General features: G+C 44.3%; 1 protein-coding gene across 6 annotated transcripts in view; it reads left to right on the top strand.

Annotated features, from left to right (window-relative positions):
* Positions 1-18,897, top strand: part of dysf (dysferlin, limb girdle muscular dystrophy 2B (autosomal recessive)) — a 377,035-nt gene that overhangs the window by 162,782 nt on the left and 195,356 nt on the right. For all 6 annotated transcript variants that reach the window (XM_072577935.1, XM_072577982.1, XM_072577963.1 and 3 more), the window contains 5 exons: positions 4,701-4,878; positions 5,760-5,884; positions 6,671-6,777; positions 13,612-13,807; positions 14,966-15,121. In XM_072577935.1, coding sequence (XP_072434036.1) covers positions 4,701-4,878; positions 5,760-5,884; positions 6,671-6,777; positions 13,612-13,807; positions 14,966-15,121 — 762 coding nt within the window. The remainder of the gene's footprint in view (positions 1-4,700; positions 4,879-5,759; positions 5,885-6,670; positions 6,778-13,611; positions 13,808-14,965; positions 15,122-18,897) is intronic.

The following is an 18,897-nucleotide window of genomic DNA, read 5'->3' as shown; positions in this document are numbered from 1 at the left end:
GCAATACTCATGCCCCATGAAAACAATAAACTAAGGGGTTTTTCTTTGCATATGATCATGGACGGTTTCAATTCCTGAGCATTTGCCAATGTGCTGAACATTGTGAACATCCCCACTTCTGACCTTACGATGGAGGGAAGGTCATTGATGAAGCAGCTGAAGATGGCTGGGCCTTGGAGCTCCTGCAGAGATGTTCTGGAGCTGAGATGACTGAACCTCCAACAACCACAACCATCTTCCGATGTGTCAGGTGTGACTCCACACACCAGAGAATTTGCCCCCTGATACCCATTCATTTCAGTTTTGCCAGGGCTCTTTGATGTCGCCCTCGGTCAAATGTAGCCTTGATGTCAAGAGCTGTCTGTCTCCCTTCCCCTCTGGAGTTCAGCTCTTTTGTCCATATTTGGCCCAAGACGGTAATGAGTTCAGGAGCTGAGTGGCCCTGGTGGGGCCCAAACTGGGCATCACTGAGCAGGTTATTGCTGAGCAGGTGCTGCTTGATAGCACTGTTGATGACCCCTTCCATCACTTTCCTGATGATCGAGAGTAGACTGATGGAGCGGTAAGTGCTTGGATTGAATTTGTCCCGCTTTTTATGTACAGGACATACCTGGGCAATTTCCCACATTGTCGGGTAGATGCCAGTGGTGTAACTGTACTGGAACAGCTTGGCTCGGGGAGCAGCAAGTTCTGGAGCACACCTCTTCAGTTTGTGAAGGGATTTGCCAGAATGTTGTCAGGATCCGTAGCCAATATCCACCCCCGACAGCTCTTCATGTGGAGTCAATCATAATATTATCAGAATGAGGAACAGGAGTAGGCCATTCAGCCCCTCAAGTCTGTTCTATCATTCATTATGATCATGGCTAATCTCACCTTGGCCCTAACTCAACTGTCCTGCCTGCTCCCTTTAGCCTATATCTCAGTTTTAAATTTGCTATCCCTGATCCTAAAACGATGGCATCTCATTCTAGACTATATCACAAGGGGAAACACCCACTCGACTTTGACTTTGTCAATTCGCTTTGGCATCTTAAGCACCTCGACCACCAAATACCAAAATTCCATTTGCCTTCCTTATTCCTTTCTGTTCCCACATGTGAGCCTTCTGTAAATTGTAAGGCTTGGTATGGAGGAACCAGTGTTGGATTGGGATGGATAAAGTTAAAACTCACACAACACCAGGTTATAGGCCAACAGGTTTATTTCATCACAGCTACCTAATGAAGGAGAAGTGCTCCAAAAGCTAATACTTCCAAATAAACCTGTTGGAATATAACCTGATGTTGTGTGATGAGAAGATTACGTGCAATTCTGGTCTCCTTCCTATTGGAAAGGTGTTGCGAAACTTGAAAAGGTTCAGAAAAGATTTACAAGGATGTTGCCAGGGTTAGAGGATCTGAGCTATAGGGAGAGGCTGAACAGGCTGGGGCTGTTTTCCCTGGAGCGTCGGAGGGTGAGGGGTGACCTTATAGAGGTTTACAAAATTATGAGGGACATGGATAGGATAAATAGACAGTCTTTTCCCTGGGGTGGGGGAGTCCAGAACTAGAGGGCATAGGTTTAGGGTGAGAGGGGAAAGATATAAAAGAGATCTTAAGGGGCAACATTTTCACACAGAGGGTGGTATGTGTATGGAATGAGCTGCCAGAGGATGTGGTGGAGGCTGATACAATTGCAACGTTTAAAATTGCATCTGGATGGGTACATGAATAGGAAGGGTTTAGAGGGATATGGGCCGGGTGCTGGCAGGTGGGACTAGATTGGGTTGGGACATCTGGTCAGCATGGACGGGTTGGACTGAACGGTCTGTTTCCATGCTGTACATCTGACTCTCTGACTCTAGAAGGATTAGCCCCCCACCTAGTGGCTTGCCCCAGTACTGCACCATTCGTATTCTCGGCAAATACATGTGAAAGAAAAAGCAGAGATCATTCTTATCAGGATGGCAGCAGATGAAAACTCAATGGAACACACGCTGTGTAAAGGCCACTGCGCTCCCATGAAGCCACAGCAACATCTCCAATGATGCAGAGCACTGGAGACTTTGAGGCAGAATAGATTCAGCGCCTTTTGGCTGAGTAAATGAGGAGAAATGTAACAGGCAGGTCAGTGACCAGAGGGACACAGAAGTGGAATTGAGTTGTGCAACCTCTTTTTACACAGAGGTTATCATGGTTTGGAATGTGCTTCCCAAGACTGTGGGTGCATCGATGTGTCGGTAACTTTCCAAAGAGAATTTCACACGGGATTCATGCTGAGTTGGTAAATTAGATACAAAATTGGTTGGGGGTAGTTGAAGGGGAATGTTTTTTCTGACTGGAGCTCTGTTACTGGTGGCGTTCCACTGGGACCTCTGTTGTTTGTAATAAATACGAGTGATTTGGATGAAAATGTAGGTGGCCTGATTAGTAAGTTTGCAGGCACCCCAAAAAGTGTTGGAGTTGTGGATAGTGAAAAAGGGTATCGGAGGACACAGCAGGCTATAGAGTAGCTGGAAAGTTGGGTAGAGAAATGGTAGATGGAGTTTAATCCGAGCAAGAGTGAGGTGATGCATTTTGGGAGATCAAATGCAAGAGGAAAGTACACAGTAAATGTCAGGACCCTTAGGAACAACGATATACAGAGGGATCTTGAGGTGCAAGTCCATAGCTCCCTGAAAGTGGCAACACAAGCGGATAACATGGTAAATAGCTTCAGGCTCACTGCCTTTATTCCCGATGAAGGGCTTTTGCCCGAAACGTCGATTTCGCTGCTCGTTGGATGCTGCCTGAACTGCTGTGCTCTTCCAGCACCACTAATCCAGTAACATGGTAAATATGGCAAGCTTGCCTTCATCGGTCAGGACATTAAGTATAGAAGTTGACAAATAATGTTGCAACTGTATAATAATTTGGTTCGGCCACATTTGGAAGAGTGTGTACAGTTCTGGTCCCCACCCTATAGGAAGGATCTGGAGACTTTGGAGAGAGGGTGCAAAAGAGGTTTACCAGGATGTTACCTGGCTTGGAGTATTGTAACCAAAAGGAAAAGTTGGACAATCTTGGATTGCTTTATCTAGAGTGTCAGAGGCTGAGGGGTGATCTGATAGTATATAAAATTATGAGAGGTGTGGATAGGATGGGTAGTCGGAGTCAAATACCAGGGGGCATAGATTTACAGTGAGTGGGGGAATGTTTAAAAGAAGATGTGTGAGGACTGTATTTTACACAGAGGATGGTCGGTTCCTGGAACATACTGCAGTAGAAGCAGAAAAAAATAGCAACATCTAAGAGGCATTTAGACTGACACATGAACAGGAGGGATACAGACCATGTGTAGATGGGATTAGATTTGAATGGCATCATGGTTGACACAGACATGGTGGGCCGAAGGGCCTGTTTCTATGCTGTAGTGCTTTATTTTACGTTTGATGTTCTGCTCCTATAGCTCAGAGAGTTAAGGACAAATACCCGAGTTGAACTGTTGGTGGAGCAAAATCTTTCATCCAGAATAGACCACAAGTCTTTCAATGGAATGCATTTTTGTTGGATGTTTTGACTGACTTCTTTCAAGATTGCCCATCGTTTGTATACTCTCAGAGCATTTTACTGATTGGCTTTATGTTTTGCAATTACAGTTTGTTCCTTTCAATCTCAAATCAATTGTGTTCTAATCACTATTTCTGCATAGCAGCTATTACAGTGAGACCTATTTATCAAATCTACCTTGTTACACAGTGCTAGTTTTAAAATGGCTTTATCCCTGTTTGGTTCCACAATCAGAAATAAATCCAAAAGGATATTTTGGAAAAGCATCTTTACTCCGAGGTGGGTTGGAACTCACTATCACAGGGTCGAGTTCAAGTAAATAGTAGAGATGATTTGGAGATGTTGGTATTGGACTGGGGTGTGCAAAGTTAAAGATCACACAACACCAGGTTATAGTCCAACAGGTTTAATTGGAAGCACACTGGCTTTCGGAGTGACGCTATCACAATCACCTGATGTAGGAGCGTCGCTCCGAAAGCTAGTGTGCTTCCAGTTAAACCTGTTGGACTATAACCTGGTGTTGTGTGATTTTTAACATAATGGAGATGGATTGAAGAGGAAGTGCATGAGAAAGTTGGGAAGGTAAGGGGGTGGTTGGGGCCTGGGGGAATGCATGGCCTGGGAGGGTGGTGGAGATGGGAAAACGTCACAAAGTTTAAAAAGGACTGGAAATGTCATGGGGATGGTGAGGACAGCAGATGCTGGAAAGTCAGAGTTGATTTAAAAAAAAAAGGTGGAACTGGGAAGGCACCATGGGTCAGGCAGCATCAGAGGAGCAGGAGGGTCATCGTGTTGGGTAGGGCACTTCATCAGTCCTGAAATGATGACTCTCTCGCCCTACTGATGCTGCTTGACCTGCTGTGCTTATTCCAGCACTCGGACTGTCGTAACATCCAAGATTATGGGTCTAGCTCAGGAAAGTGGGACTAGGGTAAGACTAGTGTGGTGTATTTTTTGCGGTACAGACTTGATGGGCTGAAGGGCCTCCGCTGCATTTTTCCATGACCCTGATGAAGCAGTATCAGGAACGCAAACCTAGCCTGGATCTGATGGGTGGTGTTTTCTGCTTCCAACCTCACCATCTCCTCACTGTCTGCTGGGTTAGTCACCAATAAAGCTTCCTCCACCAAGTGACCGTGCCTTCCTGTTCTTCTTCCCCCCCCCCCCCAGAAACACCTCCGTCGCCGTAAGTTCCATCTGTGTGCCGTCTTCTACTCTGCCACCATGCTTCAGGAAGTAGGCGAAGCCATCCAGTTTGAGGTCAGCATCGGTAACTACGGCAACAAGTTCGATGCCACCTGTCTGCCCTTGGCCTCCACCACCCAGTACAGCCGGGCAGTGTTCGATGGTAGGTCAACCATCTCTACACTATTAGTGTAGTTTGACGTGTGTGCAAGTGAACAGGGGATTTAATTTCACATGAACCCAACTATGGGAGTCTGTGGGGAAGGTCTTACTCTGATTTGCAATAGTCAGGCCTTGACATTGTCTAGGAAACATTAGGAGGTGAAATGAAATAACCGCATATAGGCCGCTATCCTGTCACTAAGTCGCCCTTTATGTACACGTGCACTGTACATAGGCTATGACCTGCTAGCTCACAGTCAGTCCTCAGCTGAGAAGATTTCCTGGATCTTCTTTTTTTTTTGAAGAGGCAACTCTCGGAGTTAACAGAGCCTCTTGACACTCCTGTGTTTTTTTTTATTATTACCCTCCACACTACCACCTAACTGCGGTAGTGCTTATTTTTTTCCCCAGCACCCATGGTGTGTGTGTGCAGGTGTGAGACACAGTGAGAGACACAAGGTGCACGAATCTTTATTCAATTTCCACCACCAGGAAGAAAGGAAACACCCGGGTGGCCAGTGACAAGCAGCGCCCTTCACATCAAAGGGCAATGCTGTGAGATCAAAACAGTGAAGGGGAGGGCAGGGATTAAATCAAAATGGAATTGGAGGGGGAAATAACCTCCAGTTTATACCTGTCAGCCAGGGCTCCCTGATTGGCCCAGTCAACGAGCATTAATGCTTTTTCAGTCAAAAATATTGACACTGATGTTTTTTTTTAATTGCTGGGGCTTGAATTACTCAGATGTTATTGATGAAGGACTGTCCATCATGTATGGGGGCAGGAACTACAGAATGATATTGGGAAGGAAGGTTCAGGGAAGAGGTTGCCAGGATGTTGGCTAACCTTTCGGGATAATGCTCACTCCTTACTTTTTCTCAGGTTGCCATTATTACTTCCTGCCCTGGGGAAACGTGAAGCCAGTTGTGGTCCTGTCATCATACTGGGAGGATATCAGCTTCAGGATCGATGCACTGAACATCCTGCTTAACGCTGTGGATAGACTTGTGAGTGTCGATGGGAGTGACGGAGGCAATGGACAAAGTCGAGGGAATACAAAGAGTGGCACAGGGGTTTCTGGGGCGATGGTTACTGTGGGATGGGGCAATGGTGCCTCTGCTGTGCCCTGGACTGTGCTGCTATGGACAAGCAATGGTGCTGATGGGTCAATGGGAGGTCAGCGACGGGTGCTGGAGCTTGACTCAACCGAGAGGGAAATGGCATCAGAAATCTCGCTTCCATCCCCATGCCCCATGATGGGACCCAGCAATCCCCTCAGGCACTCACTCGTCCCCCGATACAGATCCTTCTCCTGACACTGCCCCTTCCCTTTACCCCTCAACAGGCTTATTGACTGAAGAAGAGTCATATTGGATTCAAAACATTAACTCTATTTCTCTGCTCATGGGTAAGGCCAGACCCACTCAGTGTCTCCCACTCCATTCTCTGGGTGCGTTACAATCCTGTTCACTCCATCCATTCTCACCCCCCCAGCCTGCATGAGGACATGGTGGTTTAATCCCATTCATCACTCCCTTATTCCTCTGCTGTCCATCCTTAAACTGTGTAAAGGCATTGACACTCTGTCCCAGGAGGCCAGTCCTGCTGTGCTATTGCTCCAGCAGTCCCTGGTTTAGTGCATTGTTATATCGCCTCCATGTCTTATTTTTCACGTGTGATCTAGTGAGTTGGGCATTGCTGTTGTCCTGTGTTACATCTGAAATGCTATCGTTTTCGAACGGGCTTCAGTCCTGTGATGAGTTTGGCACTGTGTGATCATATGTCCTCTGTAGGAGTCCAGACTGGAGCTGGTCCACCTTGCTATCAAGGCAAAAAGTCCGGACAGTGAAGTGAAGAGAAGAATTGATGAACTAATTGACATTGTCATCACTGACTGCAGGTAAAGCTGGATATCAGCATCAGACATAAAGGTCAGAGGGCAATGCCAGCATCTATCACAGGAGGAGAAACCGGGACTTTACATTAAAGAGACCGGTGTCTAATGTAGAGAGTAAGACCCGGTGTCTAATATAGATAGTAACACCCAGTGTCTGTTATACAGAGTAACACCCAGTGTCTACTATAGAGAGTAACACCCAGTGTCTAATATAGATAGTAACACCCAGTGTCTGTTATACAGAGTAACATCCAGTGTCTACTATAGAGAGTAACACCCAATGTCTGTTATACAGAGTAACACCCAGTGTCTTTTGTTGACAGTGACACCTAGTGTCTAATATAGAAAGTAAGACCCAGTGTCCAATATATAGATAGTAACACCCAGTGTCTCTTATATAAAGAAACACCCAGTGTCTACTATAGAGAGTAACACGCAGTGTCTAATGTAGAGAGTAACACCCAGTGTCTAATATAGAGAGTAAATCCTAGTTTCTAATACAGAGAGAAACACCCAGTGTCTGTTATATAGAGTAACACCCAGTGTCTAATATAGAAAGTAACACCCAGTGTCTCTTATATAGAGTAACACCCAAAGTCTCTTATACAGAGTAACACCCAGCGTCTCCTATAGAGAGTAACACCCAGCGTCTGTTATATAGAGTAACACCCAGTGTCTAATATATAGAGTAACACCCAGTATCTGTTATATAGAGTAACACCCAATGTCTCTTATACAGAGTAACACGCAGTGTCCAATACAGAGAGTAACACCCAACGTCTACTATAGAGAGTGACACCCAGCGTCTGTTATATAGAGTAACACCCAGTGTCTGTTATATCCAGTAACACCCAGTGTCTACTATATAGAAAGTGACACCCAGTGTCTCTTATATAGAGTAACACCCAGTGTCTACTATCGAGAGTAACACCCAGTGTCTAATGTATAGAGTAACACCCAGTGTCTAATATAGAGAGAAACTCCCAGTGTCTAATATAGAGAGTAACACCCAGTGTCTAATATATAGAGTAACACCCAGTGTCTCTTATATAGAGAAACATCCAGTGTCTGTCATATAGAGTAACACCCAGTGTCTAATATATGGAGTAACACCCAGTGTCTAATATATAGAGAAACTCCCAGTGTCTAATATAGAGAGTAACACCCAGTGTCAGTAACACCCCATGTCTGATATATAGAGAGTAACACCCAGTGTCTAATATAGAGAGTAACACCCAGTGTCTAATGTGGAGTAACACCCAGTGTCTGTTATGTTGAGTAACACCCAGTGTGTGTTATGTAGAGTAACACCCAATGTCTAATATAGAGAGTAACACCCAGTGTCTAATATATAGAGTAATGCCCAGTGTCTCTTATATAGAGTAACACCCAGTGTCTACCATATAGAATAACACCCTGTCTAATATAGAGAGTAACACCCAGTGTCTGTCATGTAGAGTACCACTCCATGTCTGATATATAGAGAGTAACACCCAATGTCTAATATAGAGAGTAACACCCAGTGTCTCTTATATAGAGTAACACCCAGTGTCTTATATAGAGTAACACCCAGTGTCTAATATATAGAGTAACACCCAGTGCCTCTTATATAGAGTAACACCCAGTGCCTCTTATATAGAGTAACACCCAGTGCCTCTTATATAGAGTAACACCCAGTGTCTAATATATAGAGAAACACCCAGGGTCTAATATGGAGTAACACCCAGTGTCTAATATAGAGTAATACCCAGTGTCTAATATAGAGTAACACCCAGTGTCTAATATGGAGTAACACCCAGGGTCTAATATGGAGTAACACCCAGTGTCTAATATGGAGTAATACCCAGTGTCTAATATGGAGTAACACCCAGTGTCTAATATAGAGTAATACCCAGTGTCTAATATAGAGTAACACCCAGTGTCTAATGTGGAGGGTCACCCAGTGTCTGTTATGTAGAGTAACACCCAATGTCTAATATAGAGTAACATCCAGTATCTAATATATACAGTAACACCTAGGGTCTAATATGGAGTAACACCCAATGTCTAATATAGAGTAATACTCAGTGCCTAATATAGAGTAACACCCAGTGTCTAATATATAGAAACACCCAGTGTCCAATATAGAGTAAGACTCAGTGTCTAATGTGGAGAAACACCCAGTGTCTGTTATGTTGAGTAACACCCAGTGTGTGTTATGTAGAGTAACACCTAATGTCTAATATAGAGAATAACACCCAGTGTCTAATATATAGAGTAATGCCCAGGGTCTCTTATATAGAATAACATCCTGTGTCTAATATAGAGAGTAACACCCAGTATCTGTCATGTAGAGTAACACCCAATGTCTAATATAGGGAGTTACACCCAGTGTCTCTTATATAGAGTAACACCCAGTGTCTAATATAGAGAGTAACACCCAGTGTCTAACATAGAGTAACACCCAGTATCTAATATATAGAGAAACACCCAGTGTCTAATATAGAGTAACACCCAGTGTCTAATATAGAGTAACACTGTGTCTAATGTGGAGTAACACCCAGTATCTGTTATGTAGAGTAACACCCAGTGTCTGTTATATAGAGTAACACCCAGTATCTAATATATAGAGTAACACCTAGGGTCTAATATGGAGTAACACCCAGTGTCTAATATAGAGTAATACTCAGTGTCTAGTATAGAGTAACACCCAGTGTCTAATATATAGAGTAACACTCAGTGTCCAATGTGGAGTAACACCCAGTGTCTGTTATGTAGAGTAACACCCAGTGTCTAATATAGAGTAACACTCAGTGTCTAATATAGAGTTACACCCAGTGTCTGTTATGTAGAGTAAGACCCAGTGTGTGTTATATAGAGTAACACCCAATGTCTAATATAGAGAGTAACACCCAATGTCTAATATAGAGAGTAACACCCAGAGTCTAATATATAGAGTAACACCCAGTGACTAACATAGAGTAACACCAAGTGTCTAACATAGAGTAACACCCAGTATCTAATATATAGAGAAACACCCAGGGTCTAATATGGAATAACACCCAATGTCTAATATAGAGTAACACCCAGTGTCTAATATAGAGTAACACCCAGTGTCTGTTATGTAGACTAACGCCCAGTGTGTGTTATATAGAGTAACACCCAGTGTCTAATATGGAGTAACACTTAGTGTCTAATATAAAGTAACACCCAGTAACTAATATATAGAGTAACACCCAGGGTCTAATATGGAGTATCACCCAGCGTCTAATATAGAGTAATACTCAGTGTGTATTATATAGAGTAACACCCAGTGTCTAATATATAGAGTAACACGCAGTGTCTAATATAGAGTAACACCCAGTGTCTAATATATAGAGAAACACCCAGGGTCTAATATGGAATAACACCCAATGTCTAATATAGAGTAACACCCAATGTATAATATAGAGTAATACTCAGTGTCTAATATAGAGTAACACCCAGTGTCTGTTATGTAGAGTAACACCCAGTGTGTGTTATATAGAGTAACACCCAGTGTCTAATATAGAGTAACACCCAGTGTCTAATATAGAGTAACACTTAGTGTCTAATATAGAGTAACACCCAGTGTATAATATAGAGTAACACTCAGTGTCTAACATAGAGTTACACCCAGTGTCTGTTATGTAGAGTAAGACCCGGTGTGTGTTATGTAGAGTAACACCCAATGTCTAATATAGAGAGTAACACCCAGTGTCCTTTATATAGAGTAACACCCAGTGTCTAACATAGAGTAACACCAAGTGTCTAACATAGAGTAACACCCAGTATCTAATATATAGAGAAACACCCAGGGTCTAATATGGAATAACACCCAATGTCTAATATAGAGTAATACTCAGTGTCGAATATAGAGTAACACCCAGTGTCTAATATAGAGTAACACCCAGTGTCTGTTATGTAGAGTAACACCCAGTGTCTGTTATGTAGAGTAACACCCAGTGTGTGTTATATAGAGTAACACCCAGTGTCTAATATGGAGTAACACTTAGTGTCTAATATAAAGTAACACCCAGTAACTAATATATAGAGTAACACTCTGTGTCTAATATGGAGTATCACCCAGCAACTAATATAGAGAAATACTCAGTGTCTAATATATAGAGTAACACCCCGTGTCTAATATATAGAGTAACACCCAGTGTCTAATATAGAGTAACACTCAGTGTCTAATATAGAGTTACACCCAGTGTCTGTTATGTAGAGTAACACCTAGTGTGTGTTATATAGAGTAACACCCAATGTCTAATATATAGAGTAACACCCAGTGTCTAATATAGAGTAACTCTCAGTGTCTATTATAGAGTAATACTCAGTGTCTAATATAGAGTAACACCCAGTGTCTAATATATAGAGTAACACCCAGTGTCTAATATAGTGTAATACTCAATGTCTAATATAGAGTAACACCCAGTGTCTGTTATGTAGAGTAGCACCCAGTGTGTGTTATATAGAGTAACACCCAGTGTCTAATATAGAGAGTAACACCCAATGTCTAATATAGAGAATAACACCCAGTGTCTGTTATATAGAGTAACACCCAATGTCTCTTATACAGAGTAACACCAAGTGTCTAATATAGAGTGACGCCCAGTGTCTAATATAGAGTGACTCCCAGTGTCTAATATAGAGTGACTCCCAGTGTCTAATATAGAGTAACACCCAGTGTCTAATATATAGAGTAACACCCAGTGTCTACTATACAGAGTTTCACCCAGTGTCTACTATGGGCGTTACTGTCTAGTGTCTCTTATATGGAGTATCACCCAGTGTCTACTATACAGAGTTTCACCCAGTGTCTACTATGGGCGTTACTGTCTAGTGTCTCTTATATGGAGTATCACCCAGTGTCTACTATATAGAGTAACACCCAGTGTCTACTATGGCGTTACTCTCTAGTGTCTCTTATACTGAGTATCATCTAGTGTCTACTATATAGAGTAACACCCAGTGTCTGTTATATAGAGTGACGCCCAGTATCTAATATACAGAGTAACACCCAGTGTCTAATATAGAGAGTAACACCACATGTCTCTTATATGGAGTAACACCCAGTGTCTAATATATAGAGTAACACCACATGTCTCTTATATGGAGTAACACCCAGTGTCTACTATAGAGTAACACCCAGTGTCTGTTATATAGAGTGACGCCCAGTATCTAATATACAGAGTAACACCCAGTGTCTAATATAGAGAGTAACACCACATGTCTCTTATATGGAGTAACACCCAGTGTCTAATATATAGAGTAACACCACATGTCTCTTATATGGAGTAACACCCAGTGTCTACTATAGAGTGACACCCAGTGTCTGTTATATAGAGTGACGCCCAGTATCTAATATACAGAGTAACACCCAGTGTCTAATATAGAGAGTAACACCACATGTCTCTTATATAGAGTAACACCCAGTGTCTACTATAGAGTAACACCCAGTGTCTAATATAGAGAGTAACACCACATGTCTCTTATATAGAGTAACACCACATGTCTCTTATATAGAGTAACACCCAGTGTCTAATATAGAGAGTAACACCCAGTGTCTAATATAGAGAGTAACACCCAGTGTCTAATATAGAGAGTAACACCCAGTGTCTACTATAGAAAGTAACACCCATTGTCTGTTATATAGAGTAACACCCATTGTCGATTGTATAGAGTAACATCCAGTGTCTGTTATAGAGTAACATCCAGTGTCTGTTATAGAGTATAACACCCAGAGTCTATTGTAGAGAGTAACGCCCTCTGTCTGTTGTAGAGAGTTAAAAATCACACAATGCTGGATTATAGTCCAGCAGGTTTATTTGGAAGCACGAGCTTTCAGAGCACTGCTCCTTCATCAGGTGGTTGTGGAGTATATCACAGAATTTATAGTAAAGTGTCATACAAATGAAATGGTGCATTGAACAAACCTGATTGGTGTTAAGTCTTTCATCGTTTGGAATGGGGTGCAGGTTTTGGTTCATTAATATATAAATCCCAGAATTTCTTTTAAGTCACATTCTCAAGATAACTTAAGGTTTTATAACAAAGGTAGGTGACATCTCAGCTCAGACAATGCATTAAAGGTGTGAGGTTAGAGTCTGTCTGTATCCCAATCTTAAGTCAGACTGTTTCAATTTCCAAAGTGGAATTTACAAACTAATTATTAGAGAGAGGAACACTCTGTGTTTTATGGAGACTAGCACCCAGTGGATGTTATATAGAGTAACACCAAGAGTCTATTATAGTGGGTCAGTTAAGGAGATTTACACCAGTGTCTCTTATAGATAGATGTGTGATATATAACTCAAGGAAATGTGTCTATACTCTGTGTTACAGGTTTGCTCGCTGAGCTGGAAGGTTCATTTCCAGACGTTTCGTCACCATACTAGGTAGCATCATCAGTGAGCCTCCAGATGAAGTCGGGAGCTTCATTCGGAAGCCCACTGAAGATGTTATCTAGTATGGTGACGAAACATCTGGAAATGAACCTTCCAGCTCAGTGAGCCAATCTACACCCAGATTCTCAACCTGAGCTACAAATCTTCTCAAAACTCGCTAATTCTGTGCTACAGGCAGAGAGGAGATGAGGGCCAATTACAATGGGACAGTTCCAAACGTTGTTGCCATCTCATTTCCTGATTTGCTACCATACACTCTTTGTCAGAGCCATAATAATTCTCCAAAATCCCAGGAATGTCTTTGCAGCCATATTCCCGACACCTCCTGGGTGACATTCCAGCTGTAGTTCCCTGGCTCCCTTACCCCTGCAGTGCTGAGGGATGGGGGTGTGTTGGAATCCAACAAGGTTTTGTCTTCTCTTTTACACAGCCTGCCGCTTCCCAAAGTCCCGGAGATTCCGTCTGCCACCTGCCTGGACAATCACATCTACAGATTCCGCACAACAAACTTACTCCAGATTACACAAGCTGCAGAGAACCTCAAACATGAAGACAGTCCTGATTTGCAGCTCACCCTGGATCAGGCCGAGGATTGGCTTGTTCGACTCAAGAGCATGGCAGAGGAGGTGATGATCCCTATTTATTTACAGTACTCACACAGTCTGGATGGAAGCTTAGCTCCTAATGGAATCGCCCCATGCATTCTGGTCAGAATCAGTGCTTTGTGCTGGGATTATTGCATCCCTTTCACACTCTCCCCATCACTCACTTCCGGGACAGGGACAACATGGGGTTAGATATAGGATAAAGCTGCCTCTACACTGTCCCCATCAAACACTCCCAGGATAGGGATAACACAAAGTTAGATACACAGTAAAGCTCCCTCTACACTATCCCCATCAAACACTCCCAGGGCAAGGACAGCACGGGGTTAGATACAGAGTAAAGCTCCCTCTACACTGTCCCCAACAAATACTCCCAGGACAGAAATAACACCGTGTTAGATACAAAGTAACACCTTGTCAACTCTGGGTGTCTGGTTGATGGTATTACCAAGTCCAGCTCATTGTTCCTGTAACATGGGGTCCATGTGGGCCCTACCTCACTATCTCAGTGAAATATCTCCCTATCCTGAATGTAAAATCCACCTGTCTGTCAAACCAGCTCTCCATTTACACAATTTCTTGGAAGAAGACCATTCAGCCCATCGGGTCCATGTTGAGCATTCAGTCAGTTGCATTCCTTGGGGTGCCCAATTCTTACTATCCCATAGATTAGTGCATTATATAGTGGGGACCCAGATTCAAATCCTGCCATGCCAGGCAGTGGAATTTGAATTTAATAAAAATCTGGAATTCAGGGTCTAATGATGACTGTAAAACTATTGTCACTCATGGAAAAACCTGTCTGGATCACTAATGTCCTTTAGAGAAGGAAGCTGCCATCCTTACCTGGCCTGTCCTACATGTGACTCCAGACCCACAGAAATGTGGTTGACTCTTAATTGCCCTCTGGGTAATTAGGGATTGGTAATAGAGGTTGGTCTTGCCAGTGAAGCCCTCATTCTGTGAATGAATAACTTAGAAAAAACCCCCACTCACATGATGGAGAATTGGGACGTTTGAGGGTTCACGTCCTCAAAATTCCTTTTGAAGTTCCCTCTGTGACCTCAGGAACAGACCTTCAGTAGGACGTTTGTGAAAAGGCACTTCCTTAACCGTCGCTTTGTTGTCTTGTTCACAGAACCGATTGCTGACAGCAGTGCGGTGTGTTTTTATTGACAGCCACAGAACAGTTTACCAGACATTGTGATCTGGGCATTGCAAGGAGACCGGCGATCCGCCTATTACCGTATCCCGGCGCACGAGGTTCTCTATTCTCGCCGAGCCCCTTACTGTTCCGGGAAAAACTGTGGACAGCTTCAGACAATCTTCTTGAAGGTGAGGGGCTGACGGGACTGTGGGATGGAGGGAGCGGTGAGGGGGTGGGGAGGTGAGAGCCGTATTCATGGGGCAGCCCACCAGAGCTGAGATTCCTGGGATGAATTCACATCTGGGCGCTGGCTACTGCGTTTCAGCTGTAGACCATGTGGGTGACATGCTATTTCAGAAGGCTGGGCCCAGTCTGTGTGATATAGACAGAGTGCTGCACTGTCAGAGGTGCCATTTTCAGCAGAAAGACCTTATGGGAGGCGCAGTAACTCAGTGGTTAGCACTACTGCCTCACAGCACCAGGGACCCGGGTTCGATTCCAGCCTTGGGCGACTGTCTGTGTGGAGTTTGCACGTACTCCCTGTGTCTGTGTGGGTTTCCTCTGGCTGCTGTGGTTTCCTCCCACAATCCAAAGATGTGCAGGCTTGGGTGGATTGGGCCATGCTAAATTATCCATAGTGTTCAGGGGATGTATACATTACGTGGATTAGACATGGGAAATGTAGGGTAGGGGGGGATGGAGTGCTCTACAGAGGTTCAGTATGGACTCAATGGGCTGAATGGTCTGCTCCCACACTGTGGGAATTCTGTGAGTTTGTGTGTGGATATAAAGGTCTCATGCCATTATTTTGAGGATGAGCTAATGGTTTCTCCCTGGTGACATCTATTCCCACAACCAAGCTCGCTGAGGGACATTGCTGAGTTGCAGTTTGTGGGTACTTGAGGTGTCTACATTAGCTGCCGTGTCTCTGATATTCTTTCTGAAATGGTCAGGAGAGGTTTCTCAGGCAAAACATTTCTTCTGCGGCAGAACGCCAGGAACTGCGGAAGCTGGAAATCTGAAGCAAAAGCAGAAAATGCTGGAGAAACTCAGTAGGTCTGACAGCATCTTTGGGGAGAAAAACGGGATTAACGTTTTGAGTCCAGTGGCCGTTCTTCGGAACTCCACTGAACTCGAAATGTTAACTCTGCCTTCTCTCTCTCACTCCACAGATGCGGCCAGACCTGCTGAGTTTCTCCAACACTTTTGGTTTGCTTCGGTGACAAGTCTCAGCATATTGAATCCATTCCTGTATTGTCCTTGAGCAGGCTTTGGGTGAGCTGTCTTTTAGGGCTATGAACTAAGAGTGGTGTATGTACTGAGTGTGAGTACTGTTTACAGGTCTGATTAGATTCCCTACAGTATGGAAACAGGCCATTTGGCCCAACACGTCCACACTGACCCTCCGAAGAGTAACCCAACCAGACCCATTCCCTTACCCCATATTTACCCTTGAATATGATGCACACTATGGGCAGATTCCCATGACCAATTCACCTAACCTCCACATCTTTGGATTGTGGAAGGAAACTGGAGCACCTGGAGGAAGCCCATGCAGACACAGGGACAATGTGCAAACTCCAAAGAGGCAGGTGCCTGAAGTGGGAATTGAACCCGGGTCCCTGGCACTGTGAGACAGCAGTGCTCACCACTGAGCCACCATGCCGCCCTATGGTTGCCCTATTCCTCTTGTTGACGATCAGAAAGCCAGGCTAATTCTCTGGAAACATGGGTTCAAGTCCCACTACAGTAGATCTTAGACTTTACATTCAATTAAAATAAAGCCTGGAATTCTAACGGTAGCTTAATTTATCGGCTGTTTGCATCATTGGCTGGCCATTTATTGCCTGTCCCTTGTTGCCCTGGAGAAGGTGGAGTGAGCTGCTTTGTTGAACTGCTGCAGACCACAGGCTGTAGACTTCTCACTGCCTCGGGAAGGCAGTCAGCATCCTCAAAGACCTGGGTGAAAGTGAGGCCTGCAGATGCTGGAGATCAGAGTCGAGACAGCGGTGCTGGAAAAGCACAGCAGGTCAGGTAGCATCCGAGGAGCAGGAGAATCGACATTTCGGGCAAAAGCCCTTCAACCTCTTCCATCAGGCAGAAGATACAAAAGCTTAACCATGTGTGACAGCAGATTTAAGAACAGCCTCTTCCCCGCTGTTATAAGACTTCTGAATGGATGTGAAAGAGACCTTGGAGTGCAGGTTCATAGCTCCTTGAAAGTGGAGTCGCAGGTAGATAGGATAGTGAAGAAGGCGTTTGGTATGCTTTCCTTTATTGGTCAGAGTATTGAGTACAGGAGTTGGGAGGTCATGTTGTGGCTGTACAGGACATTGGTTAGGCCACTGTTGGAATATTGCATGCAATTCTGGTCTCCTTCCTACAGGAAAGATGTTGTGAAACTTGAAAGGATTCAGAAAAGATTTACAAGGATGTTGCCAGGGTTGGAGGATTTGAGCTATAGGGAGAGGCTGAACAGGCTGGGGCTATTTTCCTTGGAGCGTCGGAGGCTGAGGGGTGACCTTATAGAGGTTTACAAAATTATGAGGGGCATGGATAGGGTAAATAGGCAAAGTCTTTTCCCTGAGGTCGGGGAGTCCAGAACTAGAGGGCATAGGTTTAGGGCGAGAGGGGAAAGATATAAAAGAGACCTAAGGGGCAACATTTTCACACAGAGGGTGGTACGTGTATGGAATGAGCTGCCAGAGGAAGTAGTGGAGGCTGGTACAATTACAACATTTAAGAGGCATTTGGATGGGTTTATGAATAGGAAGGGTTTGGAGGGGTGCTGGCAGGTGGGACTAGATTGGGTTGGAATATCTGGTCGGCATGGACAGGTTGGACCGAGGGGTCTGTTTCCATGCTGTACATCTCTATGACTCTATGACTCTAAAATTTTAAACTTAATGTTGATCTCGCTCTCTGTGCACCTTCCCTGCATTGTATTCCTCGCTCTGTTCTACTACTCTAATGTACTCTGTCTGGTATGATCTGCCTATACTGCACACAAAACAAAACTTTTCACTGTACCCAGGTACATGTGACAATAACAAATCAGGTCAAATCAAACACACATTGCTGGAAGCGTGGGAATTCCAGGATTTTGACCCAACGATACTGAAGGAACGGTGATATATTTCCAAGTCAGGATGGTGAGTGGCTTGGAGGGGAACTTGCAGGTGGTGGTGTTACCCATGTATCTGCTGCCCTTGGCCTTCAAGCTGACCATGAGACTACCATTGACTTCCATAAGATGCACTAACAACTGGTTGATGTTCTCTTCCTCCATGCGCATGGGAAATCTGCATTTCTTACCTGGTCTGGCCTACCTGTGACTGCAGAACCACAGAAATGTGGCTTCCCTCTGAACTTGCCTACTAGCCCCTCAGAACGAGGGAAGTGAGGGAGAACCTACAAGAGCAGTGCAAACATTCCATGAAGGGAAGTAAACCGATGGTTTTGATCATCCGATCCACTCCCGAAACTGGGATGGAGTGGTGTCTCCCTGCAGCTATTGAGGTAGAAGAGGTTTTAATGGGATGTCTGTTGTCAAGGTCACCAGGCCCTGTGGGGGTGGGGTGAGGGTGGAGGGCAGCCTCTGGATGATGAAGCTAACGTGGATCAGAGAAGAGAAGGCCTAATTGGATTGGGATAATCTAATGCTGGAGTGTCACGGAACTTCCTGAGGAAGTGGTGGATGCAGGTAGTTACAACGTTTTAAAAACAGTCTTGCGCTTAGAAGACTGAGAGGGGATCTGATTGAAACATAAAAGATTACGAAAGGATTGGACACTCTGGCAGCAGGAAACATGTTTCCGCTGATGGGTGAGTGCCGAACCAGAGGACACAGCTTAAAAATACGGGGTAGACCATTTAGGACAGAGATGAGGAGAAACTTCTTCACCCAGAGAGTGGTGGCTGTGTGGAATGCTCTGCCCCAGAGGGCAGTGGAGGCCCAGTCTCT

Source organism: Chiloscyllium punctatum, chromosome 1 (genome assembly GCF_047496795.1).
Source record: "Chiloscyllium punctatum isolate Juve2018m chromosome 1, sChiPun1.3, whole genome shotgun sequence".
Lineage (NCBI taxonomy): Eukaryota > Metazoa > Chordata > Chondrichthyes > Orectolobiformes > Hemiscylliidae > Chiloscyllium > Chiloscyllium punctatum.
The sequence above is the reverse complement of the archived record's forward strand: the minus strand, read 5'-3'. Positions and strand labels throughout refer to the sequence as shown.